At 38.4% G+C, this 22,021-nt stretch overlaps 2 protein-coding genes across 2 annotated transcripts in view; both read right to left on the reverse strand.

Moving 5' to 3' along the window:
- Positions 1–4,404: 4,404 nt before the first annotated feature.
- LOC139720756 (uncharacterized) lies at positions 4,405–5,874 on the reverse strand. Its single transcript, XM_071632108.1, has one exon. The coding sequence runs from the start codon at positions 5,825–5,827 to the stop codon at positions 4,910–4,912; it is 918 nt and encodes a 305-aa protein (XP_071488209.1). The 5' UTR covers positions 5,828–5,874; the 3' UTR covers positions 4,405–4,909.
- A 7,896-nt stretch (positions 5,875–13,770) lies between these two features.
- The window catches only part of LOC139720786 (xanthine dehydrogenase/oxidase-like), an 89,963-nt gene continuing 81,712 nt past the window's right edge, over positions 13,771–22,021 (reverse strand). Inside the window, exons 28-32 of the mRNA XM_071632127.1 lie at positions 20,439–20,513; positions 19,941–19,993; positions 18,007–18,187; positions 17,203–17,394; positions 13,771–13,941 (exon numbers count right to left, since the gene is read on the reverse strand). Of these exons, the coding sequence (XP_071488228.1) occupies positions 13,771–13,941; positions 17,203–17,394; positions 18,007–18,187; positions 19,941–19,993; positions 20,439–20,513 (672 nt within the window). The remainder of the gene's footprint in view (positions 13,942–17,202; positions 17,395–18,006; positions 18,188–19,940; positions 19,994–20,438; positions 20,514–22,021) is intronic.

Consider the following 22,021-nt stretch of genomic DNA (forward strand, 5'->3'; position numbering starts at 1 on the left):
AATAGGCGGTTTTCGTAACATATTCAAATTCTATGCATACCTTTTAAACAAAGGTTGTATATTGACAACCTGAAAGCTTGTCCGAGGCTGGTCCGACATAGCAACAGGTAATGCATGCAAACTGGATTCCATTGCAGCTATTGAATTTCATAGAGGAGCAGGTTAATGGAATAGCTCGTAAAACACTGTATGCTCCCGGAAATGAATACATTGCGAAAACGGTGTATTGATGGACTAATATTCATTCCGATTTACGATTTTGTACCTCTAAATGACCTTGTAACAAGCAATTCCACCCATCTGCAGGTGATAATTACTGGCTAAATACATTTCCTGACCTGGAATTCAACTTGCATGCATTAGTTCTTGCTCTGTCGACCAAGTCTCGAGCAAGCTTTCGTTTTGTCAGGAAGGCCCTTTTGTCATAAATGTATGCAGAATAAGGATCTCTGCGGTGCGAATGCATGTTGACATCATGATACCCTCAACATCACTTACTTGGCGAAACGGATGCCTAATTTCTTCCATTTAATATCTTACAATATTTTTTTCTACTTTTTTTCAGATTACTTGGGTACGCCTCCCCCCCCTCCCCCCCCCCAAAAAAAAATCTTCCAGATCAATATTCTAATTGTGACTTCATCTGTTTCAAATAATTACCAACGCACAGCCCAGATTTCAAGAATTGTTCACATCTGGATGGGATTTACTTTTGTGTCATATTATGCTTTATCATTAGGTGAAATTTAATTTCATTTGATAAAAACAAGCAAAATGATAAATAGTCAATATCCCCACATTATTTTCGTTTTCAAAATGAATCTTTACATCGCTCAGAAAGATCATGAAGACAGCGGCATCGACCCCCGATCTTAAAGGGTGTGTACAGTTCTGGTCGAGGTGAAGATTTAGCTTTTAACGTTTTATGAGATATTCAGAAACCACTCTATGAGATGTCAAAGAGCATGCAGTTCTAAGGGGTATCAAAAGTTTATTCGATGAAAATCGGTTTTGAAATGGCTAAGATATCCAAAAACAAGGTGAAACAAAGAGATACTAATAAAGTTGGGGCATGTCGCCTTTTATTATTAGCACTTTTTTGGATATCTCAGCCATTTGAAAACCAATTTTCATCGAATAAACATTGAATCCTTCTTAAAATTACATGCTCTTTCATATTTCATTAGAGGCTTTTCATTATCTCACTTAGGAATGTTCAAAACATGAATCCCTACCTCAACCAGTACTGTACAATCCCTTTAAAAGGTACAAATTCACCTGTGGATTTGTGTGTGCGATGGTGTGTGTGTGTGTGTGTGTGTGTGTGTGTGTGTGTGTGTGTATGTGTGTGTGTGTGTGTGTGTGTGTGTGTGTGTGTGTATGTGTGTGTGTGTGTGTGTGTGTGTGTGTGTGTGTGTGTGTGTGTGTGTGTGTGTATGTGTGTGTGTGAACGCACGCATAGTATGTGTACGTAATGCTTGCTTTATGAGCCTTCATGTATAATGTTCGCCGGTCATCAGTTTTTAGTTGCTTTCATACGTCATGTGGTGATTAGCGTCTGTTATTACCTGCTCTGTCAAATTATTAATGTTGAATGTCAATGTATTTTCTGCCCCTTCATGGGACTCATGTCAGGGCTCAACATTAGCTGTGGCCCGGTGGCACTGGGCCAATAAACATGTATGTCGGACCACCAAATTTCCAAAAACGTATAATATCTCTTGATGGCCCTTTGGACAGCAAAAATTATAAATGGATTGTTACATTTCCTTTTATTTCGCTCCACCAAAATTCCAAATTTCACAGTTTTGGTGGTCCGAACAGGCCACCAGATGAGTGTCAAGGTATACTCTAGGATCGAGCACTGCTCATGTTGACATTCCTGAAGAATTAAAGGTCGATCCGTTGTAGTGTAAAGGTCGATAACCGCATAACTCATCAAACCACGGTACCATAACCAAGGAGGTACTAGGCGAGCTCGCCTATACCTCCTTGGTTGCACAGTGTATTCGCTGAAGACTTGTTATGGCCGTCGTCTTTGTTTTGAAATTAGCACCTGGTTAATGATTAACTTTATCATAATGACGGAAAAGAGACAAGCGGGGTGGGATATCACAAGAACACAGGCGTTTACAAATATAATACACTTTAATCAAGAGCACACATGAGTCAAGTGCTTATAATGCACGTTAGTTTACTGAGTTCTCTTGGAAGGAGATTCATTCATTCATTCATTCATTCATTTTTCATTTCCAACAAAAACATATAAATATATTACAAAAATTGAATACAGTGCATAAATTTCATCATACAAAGTAAAGGATAAATTTACAGAAAACTTGTAGGTATAGGAAAATGTTGGAGATGCTCTGTATGGCCTACATACTTGAACACAAAAATGCTTCAATATTGGGGATTCTCGTTATCCTTTTCAACCAAATGATTCTGAGCTAAATGTCTTAATCCCCCTGTAAGCCTACATTTCGGGATATAATATGGTGAATATTTAGGCATATACAAACACTGGTCGTCTTATACATAACACACGCATAATAAAGCTGATCGCGTGAAAGTGTGATTATCACAGAACATCTATTACACATTTTTATCTTGAAGCCAAAGGTTTAAAGTGCCCGCTAGATAATTCCCGATTATGATCCCAGAAAGAGATAAATAATTATTGATGAGAGACAGGGAGGGGGCGGGTGAGGGTGGATTGAGGAGAGAGAGAGAGAGGGAGAGAGGGAGGGAGAGAGAGAGAGAGGGAGAGAGAGAGGGGGAGAGAGGGAGAGAGAGAACTGTGATGCTACACATGTTTACCAACATTATCATCAACATTATCAGGGAGGTGAGACGCACCTCCCTGCTGTAATCAAGGCATGTAGCCTTATACGCATCGCACGGTCTTGATTGACCGAGTTCTTCATCCTGCGGCGGCACACTGTGCGAACTTTCTTTCTACGGTAGATCAGGGCGAATACTTGGGTTTTAACAAAATACTGAATTAAGAGTTAATACTCAGATTTATGAAACTACAATATAAAACACAAAGAGGCAGTTAAACGAAAATCATTTTGATTCATCACAAAAAGCGCAAGTCATTATTAAATCAATAAAGTGCACAATGCCATGAAACTCAGTGTAACCATGATGAACATGAGAACGCCCAGGGTGTTCGGAGAAAGGAATAACCTTACATTACAGTTATTTTCTTGAGACCTGAATGATACATGAGGGAAGTTAAGTTAACAATAACAAGTCTATAAAGCCTCTATTTGTGCAGGCACAAGTCACTTATTAAGATGAACTGCATTTATTGATTCAATAGTGCAACTCCACGAAGTGAGGAAACATGTTTCATGAACTCCTGTGCCCTGTTTTATTGAGAGTTATAATTGATTATGATTTCTATCATAAGTCTATAGCAGCCTGTGTGTTAAGAAAATTTATAATCGATTATATCTTTTGATAAAACGGGGCCCTGGTAAATGATAATCAAGGGATTCGGCTGGGTTTTGGTTTCTTTGGTAGTTTTGCTCCGTTTTACTTCACATACATTGGAAAGTCATAATCTTTCTATTCGTGATAACCATGCCATTTTTCTCTTTGTCATGAACAGAACATTTATCAATCCATCCTTACAAATTTAGATAAATATGCTAATACTGAAGGTTTTTTTTTTTTTTTTTTTTTTTTTTTTTTGCTAAACACGTACAACGATGACAACCTTGTCTCTTGTCTGGCTGGCTAATGAAATACTTCGGATGGTCATTAAAGGACAAGTTCACCTTCACAGACATGTGGGTTGAGTGAATGCAGCAATATTAGTAAAACACATCAGTGAAAGTTTGAGGAAAATCAGACAATCCGTTCTAGAGTTATGCACTCTTGAAGTTTCTGCTCACTGAAGACTGAATGAGAAGACTACTATAGCTTGTGATGTCATATAAGTACAACGATGTAAAGAAATTGTAAAGAAAATTCAACATTATTTTCACTTTCCTCGCTTAATAAAAGGTCTGTTGACTTCCCTCTTTCAGAAGGCAAGGGGAATGATATTACCCTTAACATACGTCCGTGACAAGTTGAGGAAATGTACACTTTTTTTCAAAAAGTAAAATTTTGTGAAATTCTCTTTTTGTTTTCTTTATGTCATTGTACGCATATGACATCATTGTAGTAGTCTTCTCATTCAGCAGTAACTGACGGATTGTCCGATTTTCCCCAAACTTTCACTGATGTGCTCTACTGATATTGTTGCATTCATTCAGTCCACATGTTTATGAAGGTGAACTTGTCGTTTAATATACCGAATTCACAACCTTTCACGCCCCCAGTGCCCGCATGGATTATTTATAAACTATGAGCAATGCATGTGTTGAACCATGATTGGTTGAACGAACTTCGCAGATTTGGGCAATGAACAAAATTATAAATTGACGCAGGGTGGTATGATTTCCTTTGCTTCTACATATTTCTATACTTTGGTGGTCTACAATCATTCAAGTCACATTGCATGGCACTTTACTGAACGTTCAGTTCAGTGTTGTTCCTCAAGGTGTTCCTCAAGAGGACCTTGCCATTGATTATCTCGAGGTGTGAACTGGTTTAAAAAAAAAGTCTTATCCATTACCATTACCTGGCAAAAAAAAAAAATGATGACGTTTTACTGGAACTTATTGTTCCTTTGTCGTGAAGATAATGTTGGGATGTAATACTTTGCATATCGAAAATGAACTACCAAGGCAATTTGGTACAAATCGGGGTCAGCCGCATTGATAGAAAATGATGCATAGGGTACAACAGTTACTGTTTCTCAGATTTTATCATGGATACAGTAGATATATATGACTATAATTCATAATATAACTATACTATTCATCGGTGCTTCATTCATAAGTGAATTCACTCAGTTTTGCCCTTTAGTGAAGTCAAGTTTGACGTTCTCATCCCGCAGGGCAACCCCAACCGAGTCAAGAGGTACTTGGGGGAAGTACTTGCTGAACTCCGCAAGAATGTCATCGCGAGATTTCAAATACGACTTCTTCACCGTACCGGGTACTGTCTCTAACAACAGTGTTGTGTCTTTGATGCAGACGAACTGCTTGTTCGGCCAGGCCATGCATCGAGGACTGGACAAATATGGAGGGGACGGCAAGAGCTCCTTGTAGATACGGGTCATCGCCACGTCGAAGTAGGGAATGCTCACCTGAGTCTTATGGTGGATATAGATGAAATAGTACCAGCCGTCTTTGACTCGGTCCGGCCACAGAGCGGCCCTTGGGTCGGTGTCCACGTGATGCTGGCGAATGATGAGGTCTCCTTCGTAGATGTAACGGTAGCGCAAGAAGGAGTCGGTGTACTCTGGCGAAACTTGCTCGAAGTCCATCGGAATGGCGCGAAACGTCGGGTAGCCAGTGCCCACATCGACGATGTGCCTACTGCCCTCTTTGGTCAGATTGTGCACAATGGAGATAGCGTGACTGTCCGTATAACTTACGTCACAAGGGGTCAAGCTGACGCAAAAGCCCAACGTTTTGAGCAGTAGGTAGCAGAAAACGCTATGATCATAGCAGACCCCGCCCAACCTGGAAAACATGTCGCTTTTGATTTCGGGAATCGATGGCAGGTGGCGCTCATGGTGCGGCACAGAAATCTCCTTGATCGTCTGGAAGGGGATATGGTGGAGCCAAGCCACAATCAGTTCGTTGAGAAAAGACTCAGGGTCGGACTGGAGCTTGCTTTCTGGTGACGTCATTTCAAGTACATTGCTGAGGAAAGCTCGAGCTTCGTCAAGAGTCAGCTGATTGATGACGTCATCAGACATTCTGGAAGATTACCGACGTGCAGACCACGAGGCGATTTAAAATGGCAATATTTCTAGAAAGAGAACGCAGTAGAAACAGATTATTTTTGTATTGTATCTAATTAACAGGTATTCAGAGGGTAGCGCTTAAAATGACAAGATATAATATTCATTGACTCTCGCTACACTGTATAAGTAAAGGTGATTAGAACAAAGGAGTACGGAACATTAGGCTATCACTAACACACCTGAATTCACTCTCATCCTTCCTTATACTCATTTTCTCTAGAGTCCTAGCTGCCCCATAATTTATGTCTTCATAACTCGAACCGAGCAAACAAGGCCACAGTAACTTCACAGCGGTGAACTTTCCATTTTTGATTATCAGAAGAAGAATGAGACTTTTACTTTTACCTATATTTTTAATGGGAGGGGGGGGGGGTCTGTTAAACATTCTGCTTCTGGTGTTTTGCCGTTTTATCATCCATTCTTTGACCCTCTCACACCCATCCTGACACTTTCATATTTTTTTCTTTCTTTTTTAAGGATGAGTAGACACGATTTTAGGGGAAATGGCTATGTGCAACATTTCTATAATAATGCAGAATACAGTCACTTTGTCAAAAAATTGATATCAGGATGTTGTTACCAGCATATAACCGTATAAATGTAGTTGTACCAACGTTTACTAGAATGAGTCGTTGCTTTTAATGGTTGAGTGAGCACAGTGCGAAAACGGAGCAAGAAATGCTGTAGCGCAGTGTTAATGATAGTACAAGCGACAAACAATGGGTGATAAGACAAGATCAACACTAAAACTTCACCGGAAACAAAATGTTTCCAAAGATTCTCCAAATAACTCCATGTGACAATTTAAAAGTGACCAATTTTGTATTTAACTTGAGCTCGCCCATGCATGACTCAACAGATCCCTCTCATTTTCGCACAACAGTTGGTACAGAAATACCCCTGCCAGATTTGGCCCATTTTGCTTAACCAGTTCTGTGGAAATGACTCAATAATGTGCACAAAATCTCACACACAAACGTATGGACAAGAAATTAATTTCGCACGCAGACGGTTAAAACTTACACTCCGGTCCATTTGGGTCACACCCCGTTCCGGGTCAAAAATTACTTGGAGTTTGGTCATGAAGACCCGGAATGGGGTCACCTGACCCAATTCATAGTTCAGATATTACGCGATTTGATTGAGGGGTAGTGTGGTCACTTTTTGTGTCTAACGTATCTTCTTCAGTAATTTTTCGTTTCTGAATCTATTAAATACCGATACACAATCACTTTGAAGTTGATGAGAAAATAAAGATCATGATTGAAAAAAGATTTCGATGAAAATAGCTAAAAACTATTTCATATAATTTTATAAAAAGATATCATCACGCAATGACGTATACAAGAAAACAAGGTAAACATATAACTTTGCCGAATTTTCCTTTGATATGAAAACACACAACGAAAACCTACCCGTCTCAGAATCAAAATCCTATATGCCCGCACAATATTGACTACTTACCATCCCTCGTAATCCCCTTACTTCCCGTAATCCAAACACCTGCACATACTTTTTTTTTGTTTTCAGTGATCTTTTTATTAATTCCATTTCCTTTGAAAATATAACAATTCAAAAAAAAATACACACATTCTACATATAGCATCTGTCATAAATGTTCCTACAATTATGAGACATAATCCATAATCCACAAAACAAGAGTAATCATTCAATTCATTTTAAGGCAGAAATCAAACAGAAGAAATGAAATAAAATGAATTATCCGATCATTCCTTTTTAACTACAAAACAAACAAGAAAAATTCATATGCAATTGTAGGCAATTTAGTCAAACACTAGAAAAACAGGAAATGAAATTTCTATTATATTAAAAGAACAATAACAACAACAAAAACCACCCTCACTCGCACATACGCCCCGCCCCCGCCCCACCCCCCATACACACACACACACACACACACACACACACACACACACACACACACACTCACACACACACACACACACACACACACAGACTACACCTATACATATTCACAGATTAGTGCTACTTTGACCACTTTTTTTGACTACTTTTTGTTCCAAGCTCGAGATGATTTGATAAGAAAAGTGACATTGAATAAACGAGACTGTGGAAGCAGAGTTGCATTTTTTATTCATACACAAGTATACATTCCATGTATAGTTTCGCACGTTTCTGCGAATCACTACAGAGCCGCAAATCACACCATACCCCTTGTAGAAGATCTAATCATGTCATTGTCTCATAATTTCGTCTTGTTTTGAACATTAAGAATGTCAAATTGAATGATTTTGCTTGATAATCAGAAAGTTACAACACCTTTTGCATGAATAATAATCATCGGGAAGTTATGGATAGTTTGAAGTGATTTGATGCTGGAATTTGTCATGTTCTTTTTTATTCCTTTATATTATTTCGTATTACGAATGGAAATTAAGTGAAGATTTGTGTCCAGCTTACTGAAAAGCTTGTTATTAAGCAATTTTTCAATCACCCATTTTTTTTTTTGTATTGTTCAGTCATGCCTGTTTCTACTTATTTATAAAGGTTACCTTTAACTCGGCTAGGCATTAGCACTTGTCTTTGGGGAACTTTACCGTTGTGCAAATATACGTACTAATGGACTATTGTGCATCAATTGGAGTAATTATAGTTTATTCACTATAAAGCCAACACTAATTTTGGCAGGCATATAACGAGAGCAAAAGCAAAATAGGATAAAACATAAAATACTATAATTTATTTTCGCAAAGTACACAGTAGCGCCACACCTTCTGCAACCTAAATTATAAGTGAAAAGCAAACACGTTCTGCATTGGTTTCAGAAGGAAGAACCAGCTACCGCACTCCTCCCACTTTTTAAAGTCATTCTAATAATACTAGTTACTGCACAGCAGCACGAGCTAAAGTACTTGTACAGACACCATCATCGACAACACACTTCAGTTTGCGCGTTCGCAGAAGCCTATATAGACCTATACTCGAACATGACAAGCAGTCAGGTAGATGTCGTTTTGCCACTTCAGAAATGAATGATGACCTTCTAATCCTGTTTAGCAATTACTACGTCAAACTTAACAATCCCAAATGGCTTACCTTTGACAATACGGCTCAAAATAGAGGCGCATGAGATTTGCAATGTCTACAGATGCCTCGAATACTTCGACACTCAAAGAGTCAGCGAAACACGAAGTGTAGAATCATAGAAATAACATAATCTTTGCAAATTTTGTCACCCGAACGAAGCGGTATTCGCAACTCTGGAGGAATTAGTCCGCAAAATGGTTCGACAATTCATATTGTAAAATATTATCTGTCCTACACTTTATAACCAGTGAGCGATGATAGTTGTTTGAAGAGTAACCGCCCTTTGAACAGAGTTAAAGGTTGAAATTTCCGTTCAAACAGTATCGCATCGCCAGTTCCATTATGCGCCGATTATGATAATAATCCGGGGATCTCGCGGGAGGAACTGTTTATTCAGGCTACCGATCGAGGTAAGCAGGACACAAAAAGCCTAGATCAGTCAAATTGAATTCACGGCAACCAGCAGTGTGATGAACAAGCGGCGGTATTTCTTCTCATTCTCTCCTTTCCCCCTTTCTCTTCTTCCATCCTAAACTTCGTATCTCCAACATCATCATCCTTTTACTCATTTCCGCCTCCGACAGGTCACGAGATTTCCTCTCCAATACAGCAAATTGCTGAGCACGAATTTCAAGAATGTCACGAGGATAATTTACAAACATTTTTAAAGTAAATGTACCTCTCCCTAATAGAACGTTGAAAGTTTGATTTTAGACTTATACAAAAAAAAAAAATACCATCCTCACGCACACACACACACACACACACACACGCACAGAACATAGGACTACCTGTTACTCCGCGAAGTCCACATACACGGGACTGCGGAAAATCAGTTGGCTTTCTGTTTATGACGCGAACGGTCGACTTACACGATTCATCTCACTAGTCACTAGTCACTTATATTGTTGATTAAAAATCCATTGTGATTTTCTTTTTCTCAGCTCTAATCAATTCGCATAGGTATTTTACATCAAATCCTTGATTTTAATATTATAGTTCATGGACCTGCCCACGGGCGTGTCGGGGTGCGTTCATTATTGGATATCCGATCGAGTTCAATGATCTTTGAACTTCTTTTTTTTCTTTACTTTACGATGGAGACCTTTGGAAATAAACAAAGCCAAATTCAGTCACATGTCTCACAGGTGAATTATTGCTTTGACAGGCCAAAACGTTCGATCAGCTACATTGAAATTCTTTTATCTCTGTCATACCAGTGTGCTGAATTTATACATTTCCATTTCTATTATGCAAATCGGAGAAACGAGAGGGTTTATTTTGTTCTTTCCTCTCACATACACCCTTTCTTCTCAAAATGTTTGTTTTATTTCGCTTGAATGTGTGAATAAGCAAAAAACAAAAAACAAAAAATGAATATACGAAACTGAACATAATGTCTCCTGTCAAGAAAGGCACATACCATCATTCTATTTGAATGGTCAAATAGACATTCACATTTACCAATATGTATAATTATATATATATATATATATATATATATATATATATATATATATATATATATACATACATACTACCTCCTGTCAAGGAGTGCATTCAAATCATTCTACTTGAATGCTCATGTAAACACATGTACAAATTTTAAAATGTTCAATGCACACTATTTCAGTCAATACATGCACAAAAAGACATAAATGTGAAATCTTTTGCATGAAAATCCCCATCTTCCCATCCCCCTAACACATACAAAAAATGTATCTTTATTGATCATAATCTGCCCTTGTATAAACACCTCACCACATAATTCCTTCTCATCCCCCTTAACCCACCTATTCCTTAATCATACCCTCATTCCCTACCCCCTTCCCCCTAACAACCCACCCAAAAAAACATCCAGACACACACACAGACACACCCCACAAACACACAGATGCACACACACACAGATGCACACACACACACATACATACATTGTATCCTGGTGTATTTCATCGCTTGTCCTGTACATGTATGTCGACTTACACAAGTCAATTACCAAGGCAATTTCCCAATCTTGAACCAAGATATGATGTTGACATAGGCAATTTGCCAACTTGCTTTAATTATAGGCTTGTATACAGAATTTCATAAGAAACATAACAAAAAAAGAAAGATTCTTTTGATAGTGTAGACTTCACATGAAGATGAAAGGATATACCATGTACTGTACATGTATGTATATACACACATAACGCCAGGATCAGCACACATGCTACACCTGTTAGGTTCTTTGTGATGCAATTAACACAGAGATTGAGAAACGGTAGATCATTAACAAACAAAACCATAAATGAAAAAAACAAAAACAAAAACAAAGTTAGATCCAGTTAATGGTGCTTCGGCAAATACTGTACAGCACTGTTGTCTTTCGTTGGTTTGTTTCATTCATTGTTCATTATCGTTTAAAGTGGCATGTAGTACACTGTATGCACAGCTACGGTGCAGTACACTGTGCAAATTAAAGTTCCACGATGTCAATTGGTGCTTTAAAATGGAAACGGGAATACAGGCTGGAGTACTTACACGTGCGGCTAATATTTACTATGGTCAACAAACTACAATATTCCATAAAATAGAAGAAATACACACACAGCAAAACAGGCTGATACAGCCGTACCATGCTACGAGACTGTGTTAAACACTACTGCAGTCACAAGGGAGCAATTTTTTTCATTAGAGCCCCTGGACTTTTCTGTAGTTAATCATGAATGAGAAAAGTGTATAAGCTCTCACACAAATCACACACAATACGTGTAGTATGAATACAGAGACCAGTCACTTTTTGTAGCATTATTTCAACTTAAATTTCACAACACAATGTAAAAAAACAGGCAGCAGGAAACATAGTAACAGTAGTAGCAATAGTAATAGTAGTAGTAGTAGTAGTAGCAGAAGTAATAATTATACTAATGATGATGATGTTAATAATAATAAAAATATCTCGCAACAAAATTCTCTCTTATTCAGCAATTGTTTCACACATTTATGATCTGTAAACACGTATAATTTCAGCCTCTGGCTGCCAATCAATAAAATTTGAAATGCATTTTATATAATATTTGTATTATCTTTCTAAATGACTGTATAAACAATATAGAGTTCAGGAAACACAGGGAAAACACATGTCTTATCAATGTTTATATTATGTTCTCACTTGAAATTATAATCACATACTTGATAAAATGTGTGTGACAACATTTTGTCGATTCTACCATCTATTCCAGTTATAGGAGCAAAATTTAAAATTAAAACAAAGCAAACATAGAAATTTTCTATCCAAATACAACATGTGTACTTCATCACAGTATCTTGAATACAAAATATTATTACAGTTCACCTATAATACGTGTATGTTTGAATGGTAACTAGAAATATGTGCTACATTTTTTGATATCTTCTCTAAAGCTACATATTGCCATCTTCAGTGCTTTGCAAAAATAATTTTGTAAGTAATTGCACATAATCAAATGCCGTGGGTGTTTGCAAGTAGGATATAATTCTAAATCCTGGAATCATTTTGGCTGCCAGCAACTGCACTCTCTGATCTCCCCCGAAACAGGCAACAAGCATGAACCTGACAACATCAACCACACCACCTTCTTGATCCCAGCTCCGATATCCATTGTGGCGACTGAAGTCTAACAGATTGTGCCCATCTCAAAGACTTGATTTCTTTTCGCTCCTCTACTCTTAACCCGAGGCAAGCTTAAATCAATGCTTAAAACTCACTTCTTCAATCATATTATATAAAATATGTGTACAATATAATAATATAAAATATATTTTCTTCTATTTTTGCTACACATATCAAAATGTTTGTATAATATTCTGCATTGTAATTCAATTTTTCTATCCTGTATCAATGCATTTAGAAATATCTGTACGAAAGGTTACATAAAAGTTATCTATTATTAAATCATTATTTTTATCCTTGTCAAACTCTTCCTGCCCTTATTCAGAACTCACCTAAAACATACCACTGATGTTTTTTTTGCTGGAGACTTTATACAGACATAAATCCTTAGTCAAAAGACTCTTTTAACCCGTTCCTCGGGAACCTGGTACCAGGTTCCCAAGGTGAAGACATAAGTGCATACTTTCGTGGCCTAAATTAATGTTTCTTTGTGTGGTAATGCCCAGAAAAATGGGTTGGATAAAAAGATAAGAGTTTATTCTATCACCATATGTCCTCTTTCTTTTGGAAAAATGTGTATATCACAGCATTATTACCTTTTTTTTTTTTCTGATTTAGTTTGCGCCTGCTTTGCTCTAAATCTTGTATGAACATGTACATAACGATCAAAGATGAGCTCAAGTAGATTTCTGTGTTTGCTCATTACATTCACGTGCCTGGTTTTGTGTAGAACAAAAGAGTCTGTGAGCCCATCAGCGCACGCTCTTTTCATACCTTGCACTCGATTGATATTTTCATTGTTCACTGGCACATGTAGTTGACCGTGGAAAGGGGATATATGTGCCGCTTGACTGCTTTCGCTCAGGTGGATTATCAACCTATCCGTTCTCCGTCGATGCGCAGAAAGAATCTTGTTTGGGGGGGGGGGCATTTAAGGGACTCACAGAATTGCAGAAGGAACGGGTTAAATACGAAGGCCTACGTAAGCGCAGAACTTAAACATGCATGCACAATTTACTGTCACATAATAAATGCTAATTTGCCTTGATGCCTTTGAGTATTCATGTCTTCGGTAATGTTAATCTTATTAAAATGCATTCAAAATATCAGTAAAAATGTCAATGGATCAGAGACATGTTGTGATAGGTACTATATGAATTCATCAGGATCATTGTCATTTATGCATCTCTCATGGTGTGGATTTAGAGTCCTGACAAGTCATGCGAATATTTTCTATTGTCGCTGGAGCATTGAACATGAAGCGGCCATGTAGTCTCCTGTCTCTTCGAGAACTGGTGAGGGCGTGCTTTATGGCAAAGAACGCAGAAGCTCCAAGGAAGAATGCTGGCTCGCCTATACCCTGTGTGAGAGAAAATTGGAAGTTGCCTGTGAAAATACCAAATGAATCATACTTACTATCTAGCACCATGGAAGAGAATGAATGACCACTAGTACTATAATTTGTGTGGCTTGCAATGAAGCCATCCTCTGCTACTAGTTGTCACTGGATGATAGATCAGTGTGTACGTATAACAACTTTGCATCATGGAATAACTTCAGTGGCAAAATCAACATTAGTGGTTTGTGAATGTTTGATGTCAAAATCAACATTAGTGGTTTGTGAATGTTTGATGTAAGTATTTTCTTAAATAGCCAACGGGCAGGAAAGGGTGGTAATGTGTAAGCTATGATGGCTTACATAAACATTGGAGGAGGGTATACCAGTAGAAGTCATCTCAGATTTATGGTGGTATTCCAGAATGGACCTTTACCCTAGTCATTTAACCCTATTCTAATGGGAGGGGGGTGTCAAAGTGCCCCCCCCCCCTCGACATTTTGCGCCACGATTCTGCAATGCGCAAAGATTTTGCCGCGTCATTTCATGACTTTTTTTCATTGAAGTCTCCCGCATATTTTGAGACCAGATTCCCAACGTCCGGGTACACCGTTCTGAAGTTACGTAATGATTTGCATATGCATGTCAACCCGAAAACAGCTCAAATTCATGATATTGTGTGCAAATCAAATGCAAATTGTGTTTTTTTGTAAAATTGACATAAATTAGATTATTTGAACTTTACATCATTGAAATTAATCAATTCTTACATAGATAAGCTTGAAAGAGTGCCTGCAACAAATTTTGGAAAAAGAAAAAGAAAACAAAAGGTCGAAAAAAATAATGAAATACATAAGAAATTCACAAAACAATACAAAACAAAAGATATCAAATTTGATTGTGCTATTTTTTTACAAGAAAATTGTTTAATGTGTCTTGAGGAATTCTGACACAAAAATCTAGCAATCCTTCAGTCTTTTTAATAGAGTTACAGGTGAAAATATGATTTCATGAATAAATTTGTACAATTAATTTACTAAAAATAGAAAATCATTATTTTTGTATTGTATGACCGTGTAATCTTGTAGTTGACATGTGGCTCTATATTCAGGCAAAATTTTGCGGCAATTGCGCCATCAGCGGCCGAGATCTCAAGGGGGGGGGGGGGGGGGGGTCAAATTCCGTCAGTAAAAATGTGGTCTCAAATAGCCCAGTTAATATAGGGTTAACTCTTTGTGTACTATGGTGTAAAGCACATGTGTGCCATATCATTCTGAGATGGCAAATCATGAATGCTTTTGAAAAGAAAAAAAATACTGTTATTCAGAGCCATGTAACTTTCTATAGGAACACCTATGCTAGAAATGCAGTACAGCAAATCATAGAGGAAACTGCAGACTTCAATGTGATACAGATTGTATGACAAAGCTATGGCTATTTCTCTTGGAAATGGCCAGTATTCAAAACAAATCAGTTTGTGCATGGATGTGCAGTCAAGTAAAATAATTATGCCAAGTTCACAAGCCATTGAAGAATCAGGTGTGCGAACATGGCACAGAAAGAGTGAAAAACAACAACAAAACAAAACAAAATAGGCCCAGCACAAGACTAGTATGTATAATGAGGTGTTACATGGAGTGAGTCCAGCACATGCTTCTGCAGAAACTTGTTTTTCGCTATTAACCCGTTGCGGGAGAGTCCCAAGTATACATGGGTGGGTGTCTATGGGAAATGCGTGTTGTAGCAAAATCAGTCCATCCTCAACGGGTTAAAGGTCACATTATTCTAGCATCAGGCAGATCTGTAGATGCGGACCTACGAGGGCAAGTCTGAACAAAGAGAAGTAACTGAAAACTCAGGACATGTGGACATGTCTTTAACCCTAAAAAGACTGGGGAGGGGGGGGGGGGGCCTAAAAGGCCCCCCCTCGACATTTCGCGCGATTACTCTGCAACACGCAATGCTCTCGCCGCGATGCTCTATGACTTTTTTCTTTCGAGTTTCCCGCACATTTTGACACCAAATTTGAGACGCCCAGGGGTACAGTTCTGAAGTTACATAACTTTTTGTACATGCACGTGATGCCGAAAATGGCTCAAAAATGTGATTTTGTGTACAAAGTCAATGCAAATTGAGTTTTTTCACATGGTTCATATAAATATGCTTATTTTTACTCTCAATGGCTAAAATTAATTTGTTTTAGGAGTATTATGCTTCAAAAAGTGTCTGCCACAAATTTTGTAAAAAAACAAAACAAAAACAAAAGGTCGAAAAAACAGAGAAATACATAAGAAATTCATAAAACAATAAAATAAATAAGAAATTGATTTTGATACCAAATTTTTTTTCAAGTACATTTGCTAAGAATGCCACAAAGAATAATTAGACCAAAAATGAGCACTTTTGGAGCTTTATTTACTGATTTAGGTCAAAGAGTCTGATTTCTCGCATAAATTAGCATAATTAATCAAAATAAAATAAAAAAAGACCATTTTGGAAAATTCAAATATACGATCTCGTAGATTACATCGCACACTACCATTGTGCAAATTTCAGCGGCGATCGCGCAATCCACGGCCGAGATCTTAAGGGGGGGCCCTTTAGGCCCCCCAGTCTTTCGAGCTACCAAAATAGCCCAGTCTATTTAGGGTTAACAAGCTATTCAGCCACTGATCTCGCTCTTCCTACATATTCTCTGAAGTCCCCATGGTCGTATGACTGATATGAATTAACTTTAATCTGCCTGCCAGATATTACAATTTTCAACAGGGTCAATTCTCACGATCGGAAAAATCGTGATATTTCGTGGCGAGTGGAGTGAAAACAGACCAACAATCTGCATATTTTAGAAGCAAAATTATCTCTTTTTCTTCCTTAATTGGCTTGTAATTCCATGAAATATGGTCCATCTTTACATTTTTTATAGCCACATGAAATTGTCAGTGATGAATAAGACAAATGAAAGTGAGATTGAGAATTCTCAACGCCAAAGCCATGCGTTGCGTAGTGTGTCATGTGCATCCCCATGCAGATTCGTACACTGTCTGTTTGCGTGCAGTGTACACTCAAGCTTCGCACATGTACTAGGCAGGCGAGCTGTTTGTTTTCAATTAAGCTACTGTACAGGCCATACCTGAAGTGATGTGTACCAAACTATGAGATTCAAGAATACAATAATGGCTCATCCCATTCCTATAAACAATGGGCTATGTATACATGATCATTACAATAGGCCTGTTTGTTTCTGAGGCTGTGTCATTTTCTGTGCCTTGCAAGAGAACCCACCTTTGAGGAGTAAAGTGTGTCTTCAAGAATCTTGCGGTTCCTCAGGAGTGTGACGTTGAACTGCTTGGGCACATCCCTGGCTGTTGGGATCTTGTAAAGGCCGGGGCCGAGATTAATGAGAGCACCCTCACTGGTGAACTTTTTCTCCTCCATGGTGAAGTAGCCGTAACCCTGGACAAAACCGCCTTCAATCTATGAACCACCAAGCCAAAGAGCAATATACCCTTTATCTTTTTTTTTTTCTTTGAACTTTATTTCACTTATAATGCAACGTCATTAAGCTATTGCATTATCTTCACACTGCTTGCCATGCATGGAATCATGGGAGAAAGACATGTTGAGGAAATGTGTGGGGATGAAAGCTGAGATTGATAGTAGTCCACTACAGCTTGCAAAGGGCTACGTGTAACCTCTATAAACCCTTAACCCAAAATATGAATAAAAACCATCAAATTATGACTGAAATTATGAATTTTGACAGGGGCAGATCTAGCTTCTAGCTAGGGAGTGGGGGTGGTGAGGGGGTTTGCTGCCTATTCTCTAACTCCCAAAACTGGCTGACAACCCCCCCCCCAAAAAAAAAAACAAAAAACAAACAACAACAACAAACAACTGACAACCCCCCCCCAAAAAAAAAACAACAACAACAACAACAAACAAACAAACAAACCACAAGTCTTCACATTTTTTACTGCTACTTCTCTCTCCAAATTCTCTTTTAAAAGCAACAGAAAAAAACACACAAAAAAAGGTTGTTGAACTATACACAATCACTCAACTGCACACACATAACCACACACCAACCTGTCCGATGTCAATGGTCGGATTGATGCTCTTTCCGACATCCATCACGATGTCGGTGGACAGTAGCTGGTGCTGGCCGGTCAAGACGTCCACCTCCACCTCAGAGATACCCACCCCAGTAGTACTGTACAGGTAGAAGCTTCCCTTCATTGTACCATAGTCAAACGTTCCACCAGGCCTTCTGCAGATTCAATAATCAATTGCAGAAATCCTTAATCTCACAGACCGCGTATTCACGATTTTACCAAAAAATTATTAAACAGATCCAGCCTTGGCAATTGAAGTGTTATATTGACATCAAAAAGATTATCTAAAGATTTCTGATCTTACAGAGAGAAAAAACAGAGTAAAGAGGTCACATTTCTTTACAATACTAATAACCCTAGGTCCTATAGATCCACATTTACTTAACCCATTGAAGACTAGTCCAGAGTATAAATACTCAGGCAGGTGTTATAGCAAAACCAGTTTGTCCTGAACAGGTATTAATAAGCATACACACACACACACACACACACACATAAAAAAAACCAGGGCGATCAACTCTCTTGCCTTCTGACAGAAATGAATAATATGTTTATGCACATAACTTCTTTTTTTTGGGGGGGGGGGGGAGGAGGGGATGGGGTAGTTGGGGTTTGGGGATGAAGGTTGTTTTTTTAGCTGGGTGTGAAAAGATGGATTGCATGAGTTTGTCTAATCCATCTGGAATTCTTGGTATTGCCAATGCGCGACAAACTTTTGCGCATGCTGCAGACCTCTGTCACAGATGCACTGTGGTATTCCTCAGGAGCATTGTCGCTTATACGGTTGGTTTGCGTGTGTCTGCGTCCCCATGCAATGCAATGCTGAATATGGGCTATCCAGCCATCTTCTCAGATGGATTATTAACAAACAAACAAACAATGCACCTTTCATCTGCTTTTCTTTCATTGCTGCTTTTTTTTCTCCACTTAGAATTATGCTTAAAAAAATTTTTAAAACTTCTGAATTTTACTAATTTGTGGTCACTGTTTAAGGGATTGTATAGTTTTGGTTGAGACCTAATTTCATGTTTCTGACATTTTTTTTTTTCCGGTGAGATAATGAGAAACCTCTTATGAAATATGAAAGACCATGTAATTCCATGAGAAATTCAATGTTTATTTGATGAAACTTGGTTTTGAAATGGCTGAGATATCCAAAACAGAGCAATTCTAATAAAGTGTGGGACCCACCTTTTATTACAATCTCTTTGTTTTACTCTGTTTTAGGATGTTTCAGTTATTCCAAACCCAATTTTCATCAAATAAACTTTGAATTCCTCCTAGTATGGTATGCTCTGTACTATTTCTTAAGTGTTTTCTTGGTATCTCGCAAAAAGTTAAAAGCCCAATTCTCATCTCTACCAATACTGTACCATCCCTTTAAGAGTCATGGTTCAATGCTGCAAGACTTCAATGTGCTGGTCACATGATGAAAAGTGAAGAAATCTTCAACAAAAAAATACCTCCTGGATAAACGTAACCTGAGTGCATGTGCAGCCAAAACCGGGACAAGTTTGTCCCTTGAGGTATCCCATCATGCATCTAAAGCGATGCTCACCATGAGGCACCAAGGTATTGGCGATACCAAGAATTGGGGGGGGGGGGGGGGAGGGATTGAGCTGGCTGGCCAAATTTGTTTTTCGAAGATTGATGATCTACATACACTAATGTAAATGATTAATTGATTTAGGAACAGCTGGGAAAACATGAAATCAATCCCTCATGGATTTTCACCACATGTCCTGATGCAAAAGCCTATTAAAATGTAAATTTAAAAAGGTGAAAGAGAGAAAACCTTTATAGTATTGTCTGTCACTGCAGATGAGCCCACATACATTGCAATATTTCTTTGACTTTGCTCTGTATACTTACTGTACGTGAGGCTTACATCATTGCATGTGTACTTACTTATAAAATCCTGTTGCTGAAAGGCTGATACGATCTGCATAAGCAGCCTGGACCTGAAAAAAAGAGCAAAATTAAAGACAATGGAAACTTTATTCTCATTGCAGAAGTGAGTACTTGCAATGTATCTATCATTGTTTTTGTCACAGTGAATGTGGCTTAAAATTTGTCATAAAACCACAGCAGTTGAGAAAAGAAAAATCAAGAGGCATTTCTGACTGAATCTGACTTTATGTGACTGAATCTGCAGACTTTTCTCTTCATAAGAATTGTTTATTCTAATTTCACTCGAAATATTTAGAAAGATGATATATTCCTGAGAAACGAGGTTTTACTTGCGTCTCATACAGCGTAGAGAATGACATCACAGACACCTCTACTGCAGGAAGGAAAATATTTTCACTTTTCATGACTAAAAAAAACAAAACAAAAAACAAAACAAAACAAAACAAAACAATGACACATTCTGTAAACCTGTTTGCTTAGAAAAAAGAGACATACCCACTCTTCCCAGCTTCCCTTGGGGTTAGATGCACGGAACGGCTCCAGGCGTTCAAGAAGAGTCTCGCACGCCGCCTGTTGATCATGCAAGTACATCAAGTTGCATTATGGGAAGAGAGAATTGGTATTTTAAGAGACAGAGTCAGAGCGACATTTCTTTACTATTGCTTTGAGGGGACATATCTCTGAAGTTTGTAAAAATTCATTTTATCATTTGTTTAATATTGCACATATTCGGAATTATATCCCTCATGTTAAGCTTCTTGCCATAGGATTGTACAGAGCACGAACATGGTGTAGTTTTACTAGCTAGCTACGAGCAGCTGGATGCGGTGCAATTGGTTACTAGCCAGCGGGATATAGTACTTTTGGGAATCCATGATCTGCATCCAATCGTGATCGTGCGATCGATATCGACATTTCTCACTTAAGAATGTACGCAGTGCGCGCAGTAGCGATACTTTTGAGCGACCGACAGTCCTGTGCGTGGCTTGTAGCTAGCGCTAGCAGCGCTTTGGAATTGCGCGACGGCATAGAAATCTGTGGTGCGATGGCGTGTGTGTGTGTGTGTATTCGTTAGTGTGATCAATGCAGTTCAGCTCATTATTGACAAAGTGACTGCGCTTCAAGTAACGGAGGAATGATTGCAGCAGAAGGACACCATATCAGATCAGGTACGAATTAGGAATAAACTAAAAGCAATTTTGAAGATGATGTGGGTAACCAAGCCGCTTTAGACCTACTTCTAACGTAGTCCTGGACCTCCTCGATCTTTCGGAGTTTTGCACGCTGTAGTGTAGCTCGTACGTGTAGGAACCAACGGTGTCGTTCGCTACGCGCTGCACGCACTGCTGCTGCACTGCTACGGCCTAATGTTAGATTTAACGTCAGGAAATCTGCTCATTTTTCCAAAAGGGAACCATCATCACTCTAGTAAAATGCTCGAGAGGGATATAAAACAAATATCGACTGCTTTCTTTCGGGCCATGGTAAAACTATTTGACCTCGGTGATTTCTCAACAGTGCCATGTCCCTCGACTTCGTCTCGGGACATAGCACTGTTGAGAAATCACCTCGGTGCAAATAGTTTTACCATCTCCCTCTGCAGCAGTCGATATTTGTATAGCATTTGACTCGGGAAAGTACTGAAAAAATCATCCATGCGTTTGTCACAAGCAGATTGGATTATTGCAATAGTTTATTTTATGGCTTACCTGATAATCAGTTACTATAGGTAAACTACAAAGGGTGCAAAATGCATGTGCTAGATTAGTCTGCAATTCTCTTCATTTTTCTCATTGTAGTCCATTACTACGTGCATTACATTGGTTGCCTGTAAAGCAGAGAATCATATTTAAAACTGTTAATTGTATATAGAGCTATTCATGGTACAGCACCAGTGTACATACAGGAACTGGTAGAGTTAAAAACATCATTTCAAACATTTTATCACCTCCGAAGTTCACGGGATCAAACATTATTGAAATATCCATCATGGAAATCAAAAGTTACTCTCGGTGACAGGGCATTTTTGTATGTTGCACCAAAATTATGGAATATCTCCCTTTGTTTGTAAGACAAGC

Source organism: Diadema antillarum, unplaced genomic scaffold (assembly GCF_040938485.1).
Source record: "Diadema antillarum isolate AM-2024a unplaced genomic scaffold, OU_Dant_1.0 scf00000133, whole genome shotgun sequence".
Lineage (NCBI taxonomy): Eukaryota > Metazoa > Echinodermata > Echinoidea > Diadematoida > Diadematidae > Diadema > Diadema antillarum.